The sequence below is a fragment of the Lithobates pipiens genome, unplaced genomic scaffold, assembly GCF_037356315.1.
Source record: "Lithobates pipiens isolate NorthernLeopardFrog02 unplaced genomic scaffold, aLitPip1_a1.2 Scaffold_13, whole genome shotgun sequence".
Taxonomy (NCBI): Eukaryota; Metazoa; Chordata; class Amphibia; order Anura; family Ranidae; genus Lithobates; species Lithobates pipiens.
In genome coordinates this window covers 131,875,282-131,895,725 of record NW_027507718.1, presented here as the reverse complement: position 1 = coordinate 131,895,725, position 20,444 = coordinate 131,875,282, and the positions used below count along the sequence as shown (strand labels likewise).

The window sequence follows — 20,444 nt, the reverse complement described above, 5'->3', positions numbered from 1 at the left end:
CAGAGAGACTGTCAGGAACACGAGGGATTTCACACAAAGGAAGCAATACAAAGAGAACAGGAGACTTCTTCATGCCAGTACATGGTACAGCAAGCACATATCAGGAATATGAAGTGTTGGGGTAACAAACACTTTAAATGAGGCTTAACCACTTGCCACCCGCCCTATAACAAAAGCACGGCGACAAAGTGGTTTCAAAATCCTGACCAGACATCATATGACGTGATCAGGATTTTGAGCTGCTGCGCGCCCCCGGGGGCGCGCATCGCGGCGATCGTTGTTGCTGGGTGTCAGTCTGACACCCCGCAACTGCGATCTCGGTAAAGAGTCTCCGACGGAGACTCTACCACGTGATCAGCCGTGTCCAATCACGGCTGATCACAGTGTAAATAGGAAGAGCCGGTGATCGGCTTTTCCTCACTCGCGTCTGTCAGACACGGGTAGAGGAGAGCCGATCGGCTGCTCCTCTGACAGCGGGGGTCTGTGCTGATTGATTATCAGCACAGCCCCCCCCCCGAGGATGCCCACACTGGACCACCAGGGACACCACCAGACCACCAGGGATACCCAGCACAAGGTATGCCACCCTAGACCACCAGGGATTCCAGTCAGTGCCCACAATGGATGCCAATTAGTGCCCACAATGGATGCCAATCAGTGCCCACAATGGGCATCAATGATTGGCATGCATTATTGTTTGGCACTGATTGGCATCCATTAGTACAGTATAAAACAATACAATGCCGCCTATCAGTGCCCATCCGTGCCGCCTATCAGTGCCCATCCATTTCACCTATCAGTGCCCATCCGTGCCCATCTGTGCCGCCTATCCATGCCAATCTGTGCCAGCTATCAGTGCCAATTTGTGCTACCTATCAGTGCCCATCCGTGTCGCCCATCAGTGCCGCCTATCAGTGCCGCTTATAAGTGCCACATATCAGTGTCCATCAATGCCACCTCATCACTGCCACTTCATTGGTGCCACCTCATCGGTGCCCATCAGTGGCGCCTTATCATTGCCCATCAGTGTAGCCCCATCAGTGCCCATCAGTGAAGGAGAAAACTTACTTATTTACAAAGTTTTGAAACTGAAACAAAAAAAAAACATATTTTTTTTCAATATTTTCAGTATTTTTTTATTTGTTTAGCAAAAAATAAAAATCGTAGAGGTGATCAAACACCACCAAAAGAAAGCTCTTTTTGTGGGAAAAAAATGATAAAAATTTCATTTGGGTACAGTGTAGCAATTGTCATTCAAAGTGCGACAGCGCTGAAAGCTGAAAATTGGTCTGGGCAGGAAGGTGTTTAAGTGCCCGGTATTGAAGTGGTTAAAGTACAACTGTGTCTTTGTACAGGTTTCCAATGATAAATTCCCCCCACTCCTGAAATGCTGCCTACTAGATAAAATAATTACCTCTAGCACGGATCCAACAATCTTCACTGTGTGGTCCTGGTCTGAGTTGCATAGCTATTTCCCTAAAAATTACTGGAATAAAGGTGCCCAATGTGAAGGTAGCAAAAAACATCCCCTCCTCTTTCCTCCCACTGTACTTTCTCAATTAATTACATGTCACCCTGTATCCTGACACCACTTTATAACAAATATTACCATTTTCAGATAAATCCTAAAAGAGCCACATCAAAATTGTACAAATAAATTCTGCAATAGCTATTAGCCTTGTTTGAGGAATCTGTTTTTTTATTTTGTTAGGCTGAACGAAAAAAAAAAAAAAAACTATCAGTGTATGGTCAGTTTAAAACTGTGGTTGATTTACTAAAGGCAAATTGACTACTCTTTGCAAGTGCAGCTGCACTCTTAAAGTGTAGTTCCTCCAGAGGTTAGTAAATAGTTAAGTAACAAACATGTTATACTTACCTCCACTGTGCAGCTTGTTTTGCACAGAGTGACCCCGAACCTGCTCTTCTAGGGTCCTTCGGCAGCTGTTTCAGCTCCTCTCTGCAAGAAATAACCACCTTCATGCGAGCTCTCTCGCATGCATGGTGGTTAGTTCTTGCGGGTTAGTATGGTGGTTCGTTTTTGCGGGCGCGCTCCAATGATAGGGCTGGCGGCAATAGCCGCACACTGTATCACTCGTCTTCGCCCCCCAGTGTGCCACGTCATTGGATGTGATTGACAGCAGCGCGAGCCAATGGCTGCTTTCAATCCATCCACTCTAGCCAATCAATGGCCAGGCTGAGAGGCGAAGAGGACATCGGGGGCGAGCGCAGCAGGTAAACGGGCTCAGGTAAGTAAAAAGGGGGGGCTGGGGGGGGGGGCGGTAATGTCGGATGTTTTTTCGCCTTAATGCATCGTATGCATTAAGGTGAAAAAACGCGAACCTTTACAACCCCTTTAATTAACCAGGTTCCTTCCTGCAAATCGCCATATGTGTACGTTGGCTCTTTTAAGAGCTATAGCAGGCGCGCATGCACCGCCTGAGGCACGTGTGCCCACTGCACCACAGGGGAGCCGATGCACATGGCCACCCACCATTGCTCCACAGAAATCCAGAACGGGCATAAGTCAATGTGAACAAAGAGATCCCCATTCTGACAGGGGAGTAGAGAGAGTTTGTCCGTTCCTAGTGATCAGGAACAGTGATCTCTCCCATCCTCCAGTCAGTACACTTCCCCCAGAGTTAGAAACACCTCCCAGGGAAAGCATTTAACCCCTTGATCACCACTAGTGTTAATCCCTTCCCTGCAAGTGTAATTTTTACAGTAATCAGTGCATTTTTATAGCACTGATTGCTGTATGTGGTCCCAAAAAAGTGTCAAAAATGTTGTAGTCCCACTAAAAATTGCTGATCACTGCCATTACTAGTAAAAAAAAAATGAATAATACAAATGCCATAAATTATCCCCTATTTTATAGACATTATAATTTTTGCACAAATCAATTAATTGCTTATTGCAATTTTTGTTTACCAAAATTATGTAAAAGAATGCATATTGCTGAAGAATTTTTTTTTTGGGGGGGGGGGGGGGGGGGGGATATTTATTATAGCAAAAAGTTAAAATTATTATTATTTTTTTTTTTAATTTTAGGTCTTGATCAAATACCACCAAAAAAAAGCTTGATTTATGGGAGAAAAAGGACATCAATTTTTCTTGGGCACAGCGTCACACGACCGTGCAATTGTCAGTTAAAGCGACGCAGTGCCGTATCACAAAAAATGACCTGCTCATTAAGAGTGAGAAAAAAAAAACGAGCGTTCTAAATACCTATTTACAGCTGTCTTCAGGTCAGTCACATGTTTTGTGGCCACTTTAAAGCTACGAGACAGGGCTTCTGCGGGAGGAGCCGAGCGGCCACGTGATCTTCCCAGCTGACATCAGCCAGGGAGATCACGTGGCCACTCGGCTCCTCCCGAAGAGGCCCTGTCTTGTAGCTGTAAAATGGCCGCGAGTCATGTGACCCACCTGAAGACAGCTGTAAATAGGTATTTAGAATGCTCGTTTTATTAAATAACTTCCATAGTGTGGTATGCCAGGCTCTAATAGAGGGTCTGGCAGTGACAATTTTAGGTTTTTAATTTTTAAAAGCGGCGGGGGCGAAGACGCAGACAGAGAGAGGGAGCTGTCAGGCAGGAAGGAGGGGGTGAGGGGAGAGAGAAGAGCAGAGGGGACAACAGCGTATAAAGGAGAGACGCACTCTGACTACGGTGGTCACGGCTCAGTAGCCCTGGTTATCGTGGTCAGTATAGAGAGGGCATACAGGAAGTGGCAGGTTCAGGGAGTTTTTAATACAGTTTAGAGGATGGCAGATTACGCAGCACAAGCACTGTGCTGTTTAATCTGCTTTAACTGATTCAGCCCCGGAAGATTTTCCCCCCTTCCTGACCAGAGCACGTTTTACAATTTGGCACTGCTTCACTTTAACTGACAATTGCGCAGTCGTGCGACGCTGTACCCAGACTAAATTTGCATTCTTTTTTTCCCCACAAATTAAGCTTCCTTTTGGTGGTATTTGATCCCCTCTGCAGTTTTTATTTTTTGCACTATAAACAAAAAAAGAGCAACAATTAAAAAAAATATTTTTTGTTTTTTACTTTTTGCTATAATAAATATCCCCAAAATGTTTTAAAAAAAGCAAATTTCTTCATGAATTTAGGCCAATATATATTCTTCTACTTATTTTTGGTAAAAAATCGCAATAAGCGTATATATAGATTGGTTTGCGCAAACATTATAGTGTCTACAAACTATAGGAAAGATTTATGGCATTTTTATGTCATTTTTGATAATATAATTTTTTTTTTACTAGTAATGGTGGTGATCTGCCATACTGCGACATTGCAGTGGGCAGATTGGACACTTTGACACATTTTTGGGACCATAGACATTTATACAGCGACCAGTGCTATAAATATACACTGATTACTGTGTAAATGTCACTAGTAGGGAAAGGGTTAACACTAGGGGGCGATCAAGGAATTAAATGTGTTCCCTCGTTAGTGTTTCTAACTGCATGGGGATAGGACTGACTGGGGGAGGAGACATATCGCTGTTCCTACTTACTCGGAACAAACAATATATCTCCTATCCCCTGACAGAACAGGCATTTGTGTGTTTACATATACAATCCGGATGTGACTCTCATGCCTACGATCGCGGGTGGCCAGCCACATGCAACGCCCCCGGCCGTGCCGCAGGCGTGCACCTCTATCGGCTCTTAAAGGGAACAACGTACCCATACATTGTTTTGCGCAGCCGTGCCAATCTGCTAACGTATATCGGCGTGAGCCAGTTGGCAAGTGGTTAAGGGACCACAATATGTATTTTTTTTTTGGTTAACAAACACTTTAAGATGTTACATAAACAATAAAAAATCATTGAAAAAAATATATACACTTTAAAACAATTACAATAAAAATTACTTAAAACCATTATAGTATCTTCTCATGCCAAAGTACTGTTTGCAGCTTCTGTGTTACTGTGATGCTGTTATCAAATTCATCACAGTCAGACTTAACGCCACAATCTGGTAGATTTCAAATAGATTTTATCCTGTTTTGAAACAGGCTTGTGCATGGTCTGAATCATATTAGGCAACCCTGAGGTATAACAGTTCTTCCAGACAGGAAGTGACAGCAACACACAAATAAAATATATTTTTTTTAGTAGAACAGAGATGGTTAGAACCCCTGCCCCATATTCATAGTTGCCAACTGTCCCGAATTTCCCGGGACATTCCCAGGGGTATGGGGGGGCCAATCTGGATATCACAGGGGGGCAGTCCGGATGTCAAGGGGGGCCAGTCTGGATGTCACAGGGGGGCCAGTCTGGATGTCACGGGGGGGCCAGTCTGGATGTCACAGGGGGGCCAGTCTGGATGTCACAGGGGGAGTATGGGGGGGGGCAGTCTAGGTGTCACAGGGGGGGCCAGTCTGGATGTCACAAGGGGTAATCTGGATGTCATGGGGGGGCCAGTCTGGATGTCACGGGGGGCCAGTCTGGATGTCACAGGGGGAGTATGGGGGGGCCAGTCTGTATGTCACAGGGGGGGCAGTCTGGATGTCACAGGGGCAGTCTGGATGTCACGGGGGAGCCAGTGTGGAGGCTGGATGTCACAAGGGGGGCCAGTCTGGATGTCACGGGGGACAGTCTGGATGTCACAGGGGGGCATTCTGGATGTCACGGGGGGCCAGTCTGGATGTCACGGGGGGGCATTCTGGATGTCACGGGGGGACAGTCTGGATGTAACAGGGGGGGGGGCACCAGATGTTAGGAGGACTGATGGGGACACCAGATGTTAGGAGGACTGATGGGGACACCAGATGTAAGGAGGACTGATGGGGACACCAGATGTAAGGAGGACTGATGGGGACACTAGATGTTAGGAGGACTGATGGGGACACCAGATGTAAGGAGGGGCTCCGCTGATGCAGACACAGATGTAAGGAGGAGCTCCGCTGATGGAGACACAGATGTAAGGAGGAGTTTCCGCTGCTAGGGACACAGATGTGAGGAAGGCTCCGCTGATGGGGCACCTGATGTAAGGAGGGACTCACACAGCTTGACATACACTTGTCTCGCTTGCAACTCTGTCACTGGAGAGAACTCACCAGTGACAGGATCACTAAAATGTAGAGGAAAGGCACTCATCTGTTTTGAATGTGTCCCTGCCAAAAATGCTGCAGAATATGTGTCACCAATAAGGAAGCAACATGTCTTTCATTCAGCTGGCGAGGGAGTGACACATGCAAGCAGATGAGTGTCTCACCTCCCTGCTGCATCCTCCATAGTGATCTTGTCCTGACACGGTTTGGCCAGTGACAGGATTGCAAGTGTGACATTGGACTAAGGCCGCGTACACACGGGCGGACTGTTCGCCCAACTTTGTCCGCTGAACAGTGTTTGGGCGGACAGTCCGCTCGTGTGTGGGCTTTCAGCGGACAGTTTCAGCGGACAGCTTGACGAACAAGGTTTTTCGGAAATTCCGTAAAACTGTCCGCTGAAACCTTGTTTGAGCGAACAGTCCGCCCGTGTGTAGGCTTGTTCGTCAAACTAAGTTCCGCGCATGCTCAGAAAGGATTTACACGCCGAAAGTTATAATGCAGTGTATAGGACGTCGTATTTTTCGTCCCGTCGTACGTGCCGTTCACGTCATCGCGCACGGTTTCAGCAAACTGTTCGTTCGTCGTGTGTGGCCATGTCCGTCCATGCTAATTTTGAGCGGACTGTTTGCCGAAACTGTTTGACGGACAAAGTTGGGCGAACAGTCCCCGCGTGTGTACGCGGCCTAAGGTGTCCGTTTATGAAACAGAGAAAAGCTTTGATCCTCAGGATCTTGGTTGATCTCTGGTTTATGTAGCTGAGATGAGCAGAGAACATGTTCTCTACCTCTCATCACAGCACACAACCATTCTGTGACAAAGGGCCAGTTTATGAAAGTGAGATCTGAAGATCTCACTGGCCATTACTCTGAAATATCTCCGTCCCAGATTCTCCAGCTCAGAGCTGGAGAATCTGGGAAAGAAGCTGGTGTGATTAGAAAAAAAAAGACTTCTTTCTTCCTTTACTGTATATCAGAACCAGTGGGTTAAAATTAATATTTTAATTATATATATATATATATATATATATATATATATATATATAATTAAAATTAATATATATATATATTTTCATTTATTAAGGGAAAAAAGCTGTTCAAACATGCCTGGTCCTATGTGAAAAAGTAATTGCTCCCTCCCATGCTGAATCATGAATGAACTGTGATTAACCACAATTTTTTGGAAAGTTGAGTTAAATTTCACTTGCCACACCCAGGCCTGATTACTGTCAGACTTGTTGAATCAAGAAATCACATAAATAGAAGCTGTCTGACAAAGTAAAGCACGCTAGCAGATCACAAAAAGCCACACATCATGCCACAATCTAAAAAAAAATTCAAGAACAGGTTAGAAACAAAGTAATGTACATGTATGGGTCTAGTAAGAGTTTCAAAGCCATTTCTAAGGCTTTGGAACTCCAGTGAACCACGGGGAGAGCAATTATCCACAAATGGAGATAACTTGGAACAGCGGTGAACCTTCCCAGGAGTGTCCGGCCTACAAAAATGACTCCATGAGTATGATAACGACTCATCCAGGAGGTTATAAAAGAACCCAGAACAAAATCTAAAGAACTGTAGGCCTCACTTGCCTCAGGTATGATCAGTGTTCATGATTCAACAATAAGAAAGAGACTGGGCAAAAATGGCATCCATAGGAAGAAGGCCACTGCTGACCAAAAAGAACACAAAGGCTCATCTCACATTTTCCAAAAGATTATCCTCAAGACTTTTAGGCAAATATTCTGTGGAATCTTTGAATTCAGCTCATGATAAATAGGGGCAAACAGAAAAAGTGTTTTGTTTATTATTTTGGTCAGTATATATATATATATACATATATATATATATATATGTATTATATATATAATAAAAGTGAAAAATACCGCGCTAAATATCAAAAAATAAAAAAATAAACAAAAAAACTAAGCAGCTGCTAAAAACGTGGGATATACACATATACAAATATAAAGTTGAATAAAGCAACGCTATAAAATAAAAAATTGAAAATAAAAATAATATTAATTTAGTCCGAAAAAACACAATGAATATGTATGAACTTCTAACACAACAGCAACCTATGTGTTACACAAATTCAGTCCATAAAGTGTGCACCAGTGTGTAATCTTGTAATGAACACCACTAAGAAAACTGCCAAGAAAACTGAGAGAAAACTTCTCAGTTTAACCACTTGACCACTGGGCACTTAAACACCCTTAATAACCAGACCAATTTTCAGCTTTCGGTGCTCTCACATTTTGAATGACAATTACTCAGTCATGCAACACTGGACCTATATGAAATTTTTGTCCTTTTTTTCACACAAATGGAGCTTTCTTTTGGTGGTATTTAATTACCTCTGGGTTTTTTATTTTTTGTGCTATAAAAGAAAAAATACAGAAAATTCTGTAAAAAAAATTAATTTTTCTTTGTTTCTGTTATAAAATTTAGATTAGTAATTTTTTCTTCATGAATTTTGGCCAAAATTTATACTACTACATATCTTTGGTAAAAATAAGTACAAATTGGTGGATATTATTTGGTCTTTGTGAAAGTTATAGAGTCCACAAGCTATGGTGCCAATATCTGAAAACTGACCACACCTGAAGTACTGGCGGCCTATTTCAATTCTTGAGACCCTAACATGCCAGAAAAGTACAAATACCCCCCAAATGACCCCTTTTTGGAAAGAAGACATTCCAAGGTATTTAGTAAGAGGCATGATGAGTTTTTTGAAGTTGTCATCTTTTCCCACAATTCTTTGCAAAATCTAGATTTTTTTTACTTTTTTTTTTTTCACAAAATTGTCTGATTATCAGTTTTTTTCTCACACACAGCATATGCATACCACAAATTACACCCCAAAACACATTCTGCTATTACTCCCGAGTATGGCGATACCACATGTGTGAGACTTTTACACAGTGTGGCCACATACAGAGCACCAACATGCAGGGAGAGCCATCAGGCGTTCTGGAGCACCCAGGACAATTCTGACATTTCTCTCCTACATGTAAAAATCATCATTTATTTGCTAGAAAATTACATAGAATCCCAAAACATTATATACTTTTTTTTAGCAAACACCCTGGAGAATACAATGGTGGTCGTTGTAACTTTTTATCTCGCACGGTATTTGCGCAGCAATTTTTCGAATGCTTTTTTTTGGAAAAAAAACAGTTTTGTGCTTAAAAAAAAAAAAAAAACACAGTAAAGTTAGCCCAATTTTTGCATAATGTGAAAGATGAAGTTACGCTGAGTAAATAGATACCTAATGCCGCGTACACACGACCAGACTTATGTCCGACAGACTTTCGAAGGAGTTCTGACGGAGTTCTGACAGAGTTCTGACGGACTTTCCGAATGAGCGGACTTGGCTACACACAATCACACCAAACTCCGACGGATTCGAACGTGATGACGTACGACTGGACTCAAATACGGAAGTTCATAGCCAGTAGCCAATAGCTGCCCTAGCGTCGGTTTTTGTCCGTCGGACTAGCATACACACGAGCGGATTTCTCAGTAGGAACTCGGTCCGGCAGAGTTCTGGCGGAAAAATTTGAAGCATGTTCCATTTCTAAAGTCTGTCAGACTTTTGCGAATCAAAAGTCCGTTGCAGCCCACACACGATCGAATAGTCTGCCGGAATCATTCCGTCAGACTTTTGATGTTGAAAAGTCCGGTCGTGTGTACGGGGCATAACATGTCACTCTTCAAAATTGCACACACTCGTGGAATGGCGCCAAACGTCACTACTTAAAAATCCTCATAGGCAACGATTAAATTTTTTTTTACTGGTTATAGGTTTTGAGTTATAGAGGAGGTCTAGGGCTAGAATTATTGCTCTCGTTCTAACGTTTGCAGCGATACCTCACATGTGTGGTTTGAACACCGTTTACATATGTGGGCGGGACTTACATATGCGTTCGCTTCTGCATGCGAGCACATGGGGACAGGGGCGCTTTAAAAAAACATTTATTTTTTATTGTTCATTTTACTTTATTTATTTTAGTTTGACATTTTTTCCCCCAAAAATAAATTTTTTGATCACTTTTATTCCTATTACAAGGAATGTAAACATCCCTTGTAATAGGAATATGGCATGACAGGTCCTCTTTACAGTGAGATATGGGGTCAATAAGACCCCGCATCTCACCTCTAAGCTGGGAAGTCTGGAAAAAAAAAAAGATTCTGGCTTTGATCGTATTGGCGAGTCGGTAAAAGCACCGGAGGGCGGTGGGGGGGGGGGGGGATGTCTATGGCTGGGTATTGCATGGTATCACCGACTATGGCTGGGTATGGCTGGGTATCTCCGAGTATGGCTGGGTATCTCAGAGTATGGCGTTGCAGAGCATTGCAGGGTATTGGCGGGTGTTGCAGAACATTGCAGAGTGTTGCATGGTATTGGCGGGTGTTGCAGAGCATTGCAGAGTGTTGCAGGGTATTGGCGGGTGTTGCAGGGCATTGCAGAGTGTTGCAGGGTATTGGCGGGTGTTGCAGAGTATTGCAGGGTATTGGCGGGTGTTGCAGAGCATTGCAGAGTGTTGCATGGTATTGGCGGGTGTTGCAGAGCATTGCAGAGTGTTGCAGGGTATTGGCGGGTGTTGCAGGGCATTGCGGGTATTGGCGGGTTGCAGGGTATTGCAGAGTGTTGCAGAGTGTTGCAGAGTGTTGCAGGGTATTGCAGAGTGTTGCAGGGTATTGCAGAGTGTTGCAGAGTGTTGCAGAGTGTTGCAGAGTGTTGCAGAGTGTTGCAGAGTGTTGCAGAGTGTTTCAGAGTGTTGCAGAGTGTTGCAGGGTATTGCAGAGTGTTGCAGGGTATTGCAGAGTATTGCAGAGTATTGCAGGGTAATGGCAGGGAATTGAGGGGTTAAATTTCGGTGAGCAGTGATGTGGGCACTGCAGATGCAGCCCACAGCGCTGCTGACACCGATCTCTTCCCCCTCCGCTGTACCGATCAGTACAGAGAGGGGGAGGGAGGAACCGGTGTCATAACATGACGCCGGTTTGTTTACAAGTGATCACTCAGTCATTTGACGGAGCGATCACGTGGTAATCGGCCGCGATGAGCGGCCGTTTACTGCGATCCGTGATGCGCCGGGTCCACTGGACACGGCGGTCACGGATGCTCTCGTGTGCGCGCCCCAGGGGGCGCGCGAGAGCAGAATTCTGGGAGGCCGTTAATTAACGGCCTCTCAGAGTTAAACAACCGCCCTGAAGCCGTTAATCGGCAATGGGCGGTTGTTAAGTGGTTAATAAATGTACTAATGCTAATTCTACACACGATCAGACTATACGGTGGACTTAGTCCAGCGGATAATCTGCCGGACTTTCCAAACGAGCGGACTTGCACACACATGACCACACACGAACGGACTTTCTGGTGGACTAGGTCTGGCGGACAATCCTCCAGACTTTTGGCGAAGGTCCAATGGACTTTCCAAATGAACGGACTTGCCCACACATGGACTAAAGTCCGTTCATTTTGAACATGACTTCAGGTAAGACGGGTCTAGAGAAGGAAATCAATCTCGCCGATTCCATCGTTGGTTGTCAGGGTCTGTGGGCGGGGGGCTTATCGGAATCAGACAGCCATCTTTAATAAGGCGGCCCCCAGATCCCCAGATGTGAATGAGTAAGGGGTACATTGTACCCCTACCCATTTACCTGGGGGAAAAAGTGTTAATAAAAAACACACTACACAGGTTTTTAAAGTATTAGGCAGCTCCGGGGTCTTCTATGGTCTTCTAAGGGTCTGGTATGGACTTTGGGAGGACCCCACCCCGTTTTTTCGGCATAGGGGGTTACCCTTAAAACCCATACCAGGTGACGGGGCTTGCAAAGTGTCAATCTCGCCGATGAAAGCGGCGACATTGACTTTCTTCTCTAGTCCCGTCGTACCTGAAGTCACGCTCAAAATGAGCGGACTTTAGTCCGTGTGTGGGCAAGTCTGTTCATTTGCAAAGTCCATCGGACCAGCATACATACGAGCGGATTGTCCGCTAGAAAGCTGAGTCCGGCGGGCAATTTTGAAGAAAGTCTTCTTTCTAAGTCCGCCGGACTTTTGGGAAGAAAAAGTCTGCTGGAGCCCACACATGATCGAATAAGTCCGCCAGAAGTCCGATCGTGTGTAAGCGGCATAAGAGTGACATAAAAAATTACTAAAGGCTAGACCTGTGAACTCTTGGATTGCTTAGCAGAAAAAACCTTTTGGACTGTTGTAGGACAGGAAAACTTTATTAAACCTACATTTTGTAAAAGCCAAAGTGTTTTAGGCATTTGAACCTTCATGTTCCGGTATTCTTTGTATGTGATGTATAAAAACAATAAGTATAGAAATCTTTTTACAGGCATACCCCACTTTTAAATGCACAATGGAGTTTGTTTACTAAGGCTGGAAAGTGCAGAATCAGGGTCACTTCTGCATATAAACAATGAGCTTCCAGGTTTTATTACCAAAGCTTAATTGAACAAGCCGAGGTTAGAAGCTCATTGGTTTCTATGCAGAAGGTAGCCTGATTTTGCACTTTCCAGCCTTAGTAAATAAACTCCATTGTGTACTTAAAAGTGGGGTATGCCTGTACTGATTGTTCTTATTAGGGGTGCAACGGATTGTCACGAACCGTGATCCAAATGGGTCACCCCGTTTGGATCGGCACACGCTGCGATCCGCGGAGCGCTCCACGGCCTCGGCCTTAGGAGAGGCTGCGGCTTTGGCCTAGCTCCGGAGCGGCGGCCATTTGGTGTACCCGTCTGCCGTTTACAATGTGATCGCTCTGTCAAATGACGGAGCGATCATATGTAAACAAACCGGCGTCATGATGACGCTGGTTCCTCTCTCCCCTCTGTGTACAGATCTGTACAGTGGAGGGGAGAGATCGGATGGCAGCAGCGCTGTGGGCTGCATATGTAGTGCCCACAGCGCTGCTCTGTGACAATTGCAGTCACAGCCATCCCTCCATACTCTGCCAATACCCTGCCAATACTCTACCATACCCTGCCAATATTCTGCAACACCCTGCCAATACTCTGCCATACCCTGCCAATACTCTGCCAATACCCTGCCAATACTCTGCCATACCCTGCCAATACTCTGCCATACCCCGCCAATACTCTGCCATACCTTGCCAGTACTCTGCCATACCCAGCCAATACCCTGCAATACCCTGCCAATACTCTGCCATACCCTGCCAATACTCTGCAATACCCTGCCAATACTCTGCCAATACTCTGCCATGCCCTGCCAATACTCTGCAATACCCTGCCAATACTCTGCCATACCCTCCAATACTCTGCCATAACCTGCCAATACTCTGTCATACCCTGCCAATACCCTTCCAATACTCTGCCATACCCTGCCAATACTCTGCCATACCTTGCCAATACTCTGCAATACTCTGCTATACCCTGCCAATACTCTGCCATACCCAGCCAATACCCTGCCAATACTCTGGCATCACTCTGCCATACCCTGGCAATACTCTTCCATACCCTGCCGATACTCTGCCATATCCAGCCAATACTCTGCCATACCTAGCCATACCCTGCAATACCCGGTAATACCCAGCCATACTCGGTGATACCCAGCCATGATCAGCCAATATTACAGTGGGGGAGATGATGTGGATATTACAGTGGAGACTATATGGTGGTGGAATTTTCACAGGTTTTTGCAAATTCAATTATTATTTGCTGATCTGAAAAATGATCCGATCTGTGACTCTGATCCGAGGAACAATCCCAACCGTGAGTTTTTTGCACCCCTAGTTCTTATACATCACATACAAAGAGTATTGCAGAAAAAACCCATAGATATAAAATATACAATAAATTTTTTTTGATATTTTATGTGTAATGCACAAAATGTGCTTCATATACAGTGGGGATCGAAAGTTTGGGCACCCCAGGTAAAAATGTGTATTAATGTGCATAACAAAGCCAAGGAAAGATGGAAAAATATCCAAATGGCATCAAATTACAGATTAGACATTCTTATAATATGTCAAAAAAAGTTAGATTTTACTTCCATCATTTACACTTTCAAAATTACAGAAAACAAAAAAATGGCGTCTGCAAAAGTTTTGTCACCCTGCAGAATTTATAGCATTCACTGCCCCCTTTGCAAAGCTGAGACCTGCCAGTGTCATGGATTGTTCTCAATCATCGTCTGGGAAGACCAGATGATGTCAATCTCAAAGGTTTTAAATGGCCAGACTCATCTGACCTTGCCTCAACAATCAGCACCATGGGTTCTTCTAAGCAGTTGTCTAGAAAACTGAAAATAGTTGACGCTCACAAAGCTGGAGAAGGCTATAAGAAGATAGAAAAGCGTTTTCAGAGCTTGCAGGATTGTGAGAAAAGCAATTCAAACCCCACGTTTGACTGCACGATCCCTCCAGAAAGATCTGGCAGACACTGGAGTTGTGGTACACTATTCCACTATAAAGAGATACTTGTACAAATATGGTCTTCATGGAAGAGTCATCAGAAGAAAACCTCTTTTACATCCTCACCACAAAAATCAGCCTTTGAACTTTGCAAATGAACATATAGACAAGCCTGAGGCATTTTGGAAACAAGTTCTGTCGACCGATGAGGTTAAAATATAACTTTTTGCCCGGAATGAGCAAAGGTACGTTTGGAGAAGAAAGGGCACAGAATTTAATGAAAAGAACCTCTGTCCAACTGTTAAGCATGGGGGTGGATCAATCGTGCTTTGGGGTTGTATTGCAGCCAGTGGCACAGGGAATATTTCACGAGTAGAAGGAAAAATGGATGCAATAAAATTTCAGCAAATTTTGGATGGTAACTTGATGCCATCTGTGAAAAAGCTGAAGCTAAAGAGAGGATGGCTTCTACAAATGGATAATGATCCTAAACACACCTCAAAATCCACGGGGGATTACATCAAGAGGCATAAACTGAAGGTTTTGCCATGGCCTTCACAATCTCCTGACCTCAACATTATTGAAAATCTATGGATAGACCTTAAAAGAGCAGTGCGTGACAGACAGACCAGAAATCTCAAAGAACTGGAACACTTTTGTAAGGAAGAATGGGCAAAGATACCTCAAACAAGAATTGAAAGACTCTTGGCTGGCTACAAAAAGCGTTTACAAGCTGTGATACTTGCCAAAGGGGGCAGTACAAGATATTAACTCTGCAGGGTGCCCAAACTTTTGCAGACGCCATTTTTTTGTTTGCTGTAATTTTGAAAGTGTAAATGATGGAAATAAAATCTAACTTTTTTTGGCATATTATAAGAATGACTAATCTGTAATTTGATGCCATTTGGAGATTTTTCCATCTTTCCTTGGCTTCGTTATGCACATTAATACACATTTTTACCTGGGGTGCCCAAACTTTCGATCCCCACTGTAGATGCATACCGGCTGAAGATTTACAAAGAAACCAGTTATCAGTCAATGGTAAAATAAGAATGTACATGGCCATGTGTTGTTTTTCCATAGGTGACCAAACAGTTCAATATATAGTACACAGAGTAAAATGTACAGCTGCAATGGATTACAGATATTGTAAAACAATACATGTTATCACAGTATTACATAATGTGATATACAAACCTTGCTTATCTCAGTTAACAATGTCTTCCTGTCTTGCAGCTACTTGACCAATCTGGAACGGATCACAGAGGATGGATATCTACCAACTAATGAAGACATCGTAAGGGTCAGGATGCCAACTACAGGAATCAACGAGTATTGTTTCTCTGTGGATAATGTTACTCTTAGGTGAGAAACAAGAAATATATATATGTATATATTTACAGTATATATACATATTACTCAAGTTTAGTCTGTTTGAAAGTAAAAGTAAATGAGATGTAACATCTTCAATTTGTAGATTGTTAACAGATCAAACATAATCCAAATTATATTTATGCAAAAAGATTGTTTCAATGCTTTCTTTCGGTTTATTAGTCATACATATCACCCTCTGATGTGATCCACTAAGCTACTATAAATTGTTCCAGTGTGTGTTAATTGTATTTACTAAATTATATTAACTAAAACTGCATGGTGCAAAATCTGGTGCAGCTGTGCATAGTAACCATAACCAATCAGCTTTCAGGTTTTATAATTAAAGCTTAATTGAACTACCGGAAGTTAGAAGTTGATAGGCTGCTATGTACTGCTGCAGCAGATTCTGAGTGCACCGGTTTTAGTAAATCTCCCCCCTATTCTTCAAAATGTACAAACTTTAGTTTTTTTTACTTTGCTTTCTTCCTCTGAACAGCTCTGAGTTTGTGGCTAAATTCAGAAACTGTACTATAGGGGGAAGCATGTGCATGGATACATTCAGAGAAGTCAAAAGACTAACTATAGTTCAAAAATCATGAGGCATCCCACCTTTCTCTTGTTTGTAGGCCCATACAGTAACAAAGTAGCTGTAAGTATAAATCAGACAGTATGGGGTTGATTCACTACAACTGGAGAGTGAAAAATCTGGTGCAGTTGCACATGATAGCCAATCAGCTTCTGACCTCAGCTTGTTCAATTAGGCTTTGAAAAAAAAAGCTAACTGGTTTCTGTGCAGACTTGCACCAAGTTTTGCACTATTTTAACCACTTGATGGGCACTAATTATCAGTAATGATGGGCACTAATGATCACTGATTGACAGCACTGCTAGGTGGCACTGGTGGGCACTGATAGGTGGCACTGATGGGCACTAATTATCAGTGCTGATGGACACTGATAGGTGGCACTGGTGGGCACTGATAGGTGGCACTGGTAAGCACTAATTAGCAGTACTGGAGGGGACTGATTAGCAGCACTGGTGATCACTAAGGGGACCAATGCTTCTCTAACAGAAGCCGGAAACCGGCTTTTGTTTACGTCTGTGATCAGCCATCTTTGGCTGACAGCTAATTACATGGTAAAGGGCCTGTTGTGATTGGCCCTTTACCCTGCTCTGTGATCAGTGGAGTCCCAAGGACTCAGCGATCACAGAGCGCACCGCGTGTATGCCCTAAGTACGGGGGAATGTCCATGTATGGCCTCCTGGTATTTTAAGCCTGCGCTGTAGCCATCTTTCGGCTATAGCGCGGGTGCAAAGTGGTTAAACTCAATGGGTTGTTTTACAAAGTGATCATTTACAATCACTTTAACCTACCAGCATGTCTTTGGACACATGGGACAGCACACCAGCCAATGATAATGACTTTATCCAGATTACATTTAAAAACGTACTTCTGTCAAAATTGTTCGTCAAGCACTAAAATACGCACAAAGAACACAGTTTTCTTGTTGTTGTTGTTTTTATCTGGATATAGTGGCAGTGCACCAAGTCACACCATTATTTTGCGATCATTGAATATCATCATTGTCAGAAATCTGGGAACTCTAATTTCACCAATATAAAATCACAGTCAGTCAGGCAGGGGAAAAAGGGAATATAGGCAGTCCCCGAGTTGCAAACAGGTTAGGGACTGCCTGTTTGTTCTGAAGTCAGATTTGTTCGTAATCCGGGTGCGCATGCGCAGAATGGCGTTTCTGATGTTTTCTGACATAATTTTCTGATGTTTTGAGCTGTTTTCCGACGTCGTTTTCCAATGTTTTCTGATGTGTAAGTTGGAGTCGTTCTCAAGGCGGATGATCATAATTCACGGACTCTCTGTACACTGAATGCTTTTCCTAATGATTTTACTGTTAGTGCAAATAAAAAAGTAAAGAAGAGTACTCATTTTTTTTTGTCTCACCCATGTGGAAATTCAGGAATGGCAGTATTAGTCCAAACCATTGTAGTATCCCTATTTTCCCACGCTCCCCTCATGCAAAGACTTTAATGTATTAAAGTCACCACTAAAATTTGAAGTTTGAAGATACAGTATGCCAATATGGCAGTGCAACAGTTTTATTTGTAGTTATTGCAACATTTGTACAGTATTTGGTTTTCTGAGTGCAGCTGTTTTTTTCAGTATTGGTTTGTTTGGCTTTCAATGATCAAGCACCTATTTAGGTGTATTTCTATTACTCCATAGTGATATGATGTACATGTGTTTCATTTTAACTTCATTTGGCTAGGACAATGTTGCATAGGCACTCTGCTTTTAAAGCTAACTTTGCTTATTATATTTTTCCCAGGCTGGTGGATGTAGGGGGGCAGAAATCTGAGCGCAAGAAGTGGATCCACTGCTTTGAAAATGTGAATGCTCTCATTTACCTGGCATCTCTCAGTGAATATGACCAACAGCTAGAAGAGAAGAAAGATGAGGTAAAAACCTTTTTAATACTAAGGGCAGATTCACACTTTTGTGTTGCGGTAACATTGCAGCATCATTCATTTTGAATGGTTCCCCAATGCACCTGTGAAACAACTGTGCTTTGTAATTCAGTATGAAGGAAAATTGGTGCAGGTCCATCAAAACCTGTATCGTAGTGCATTGGCAGGGGATTCAAAAGCCTAAATGCAGCCTACATAATAGACAGGGCACCTGAACGCAATGGTATACCTAGCATATTTGACACCTGAAACTAATTATTTTATAATGCCACCGTCCTGTATACGACAAAATGATTTTTATTAATAATTATAAAGTAAAATGAAAACTCATAGAAAAGGAACAGACAGTGGAAATTTACTAAACAGACCCCTGATGTCTCACATTTGAGACAGAGAAAAGGGCAGAAGACAGAGATTTACCAAACCCGTTTTCTGCAGCCTCAGCTGCACTGGAGAGTGAATGAATGAAGCATAGTAAACACAGCTGGAGGAAGAAAAAGGAGGAGACGCTGGCAAAGCTGCAGGGGGAGCCACAAGGGTTGGTAAAAGGCACTAATGCAGGTAGGGTTGCCACCTTTTCTTCAAGCTAAACCGGAACACCATAGCGGCACAGGGTACTTATTTTTCCCCGTAGCATACACTATAGGATTACACCTTTGGGTAACCCAAGGTCAGTAGGAATGCGGCATGCTATGCATGGTGAACAGTGGGTGTGGCCAAATTGTTCTTGCTGATATCATCACCCCATGCCCCCCCGCCCCACCAGTGATGCAGAATATGCCCAAAAACAGCTGTCCGCAGCTCCGTATGGCTATCTCAGTAAATAGGGGAGCCACAGCCCGGTTTACATAATGTGTCTGGGTTTCAGGCAGACTGAAACCTGGACACATGATTCAAAAGCCGGTCTGTCTGGGTGAATCCTGGACAGGCGGCAACACTAACTGCAGGTGCCCAGGACCCGCTTTTTGAACTGATGGGGCCAGGGCCCGGTATAGGAGGGCTGGCTGTACTGCCTTATCAGCAGCCCTGACAGTAGTCATTATTACAATATGGTGCTGCAAATGGACAATCATTTTAAAACAAGGGCAACAAACAGCTAATCAGCTAGGGCGGAAAACAGGCCATTGTTACAATATTGTCCTCAAAGATCACTAATGTTGAAGGGATTATTTTTCTGTTGATGGCCAGTGTGAAGTATGATTCTTTCTCCTGCTGACCACTGACGTAGGGGGGATTCTTCTTCCCATTGACCAACAATGCAATTGCAAGAGAAGGACAGACTCAACGGTATTGGCAAAAGTAAACCATGCACAGGACAGGGACAAGCAGGATTGCACTGCATTATTTAACAAGACAGCATAAAACAAAATATGTGCTGGTCCAAGTCTCTAACTGAACTTAGATTAGTTCCTGACTAATAGGGTGTTCCCTAAAAGGTTCCTTAACATAAGAAGGCAGCCCTTGTACCTTTTTGGGAGGTTTTGTCCACACTGAGCCTTTTCAGTAGTAGGCTCTTGCAGTAGAGATGATGAGAAAGAGCCATGAGCATTAGTTCCCGACTATTTCCTGACTCTGGCCACATATGGTACTGCATACAATAGAAGTCGGGGAACAAATTATCTGAGTTTCCATTGACTTCTATGGGGAAACTCGCTTTGATATAAATTTGGATTACAAGCATTCTCTTGGAATGATAACAAAAGGAAAAAGCCGCACACATACATAAATACTATGAATAAATTAAATATAAACACCAATGAGTGATTAATTAATTGATTGCAATAAATTGATTGCAATAATAGTGGGAAAATTGATCTACCCCTCTAATAAATCAATCAAATCAATAAAATCAAGCATAACATAATTTATAAAAAGAATTATAAATAACAAGTGTTAATAATGAAATGGCTCATCCCTAGTTATCATTTAAGAATAGATGTTTGCAAATTATGGATGTTAGTGAATATTAGGGATGCACCGAAATTTCGGCCGCCGAAACATATCGGACAAAAATGGCCCTTTCGGCAATTTGCCGAAAGGAAAAAACGGCCGATAATTGAGCCGAAAATGGAGCGGGGCCTGGGCGGGGGCGGAGCACCGCCCCCGCCCCTGGTGCCGTCCATCACGGGAGGTGTATA

At 43.4% G+C, this 20,444-nt stretch overlaps 1 protein-coding gene across 1 annotated transcript in view; it reads left to right on the top strand.

Annotated features, from left to right (window-relative positions):
• The window catches only part of GNA15 (G protein subunit alpha 15), a 159,289-nt gene that overhangs the window by 109,887 nt on the left and 28,958 nt on the right, over positions 1 to 20,444 (top strand). Inside the window, exons 4-5 of the mRNA XM_077475585.1 lie at positions 15,685 to 15,813; positions 18,168 to 18,297. Of these exons, the coding sequence (XP_077331711.1) occupies positions 15,685 to 15,813; positions 18,168 to 18,297 (259 nt within the window). The remainder of the gene's footprint in view (positions 1 to 15,684; positions 15,814 to 18,167; positions 18,298 to 20,444) is intronic.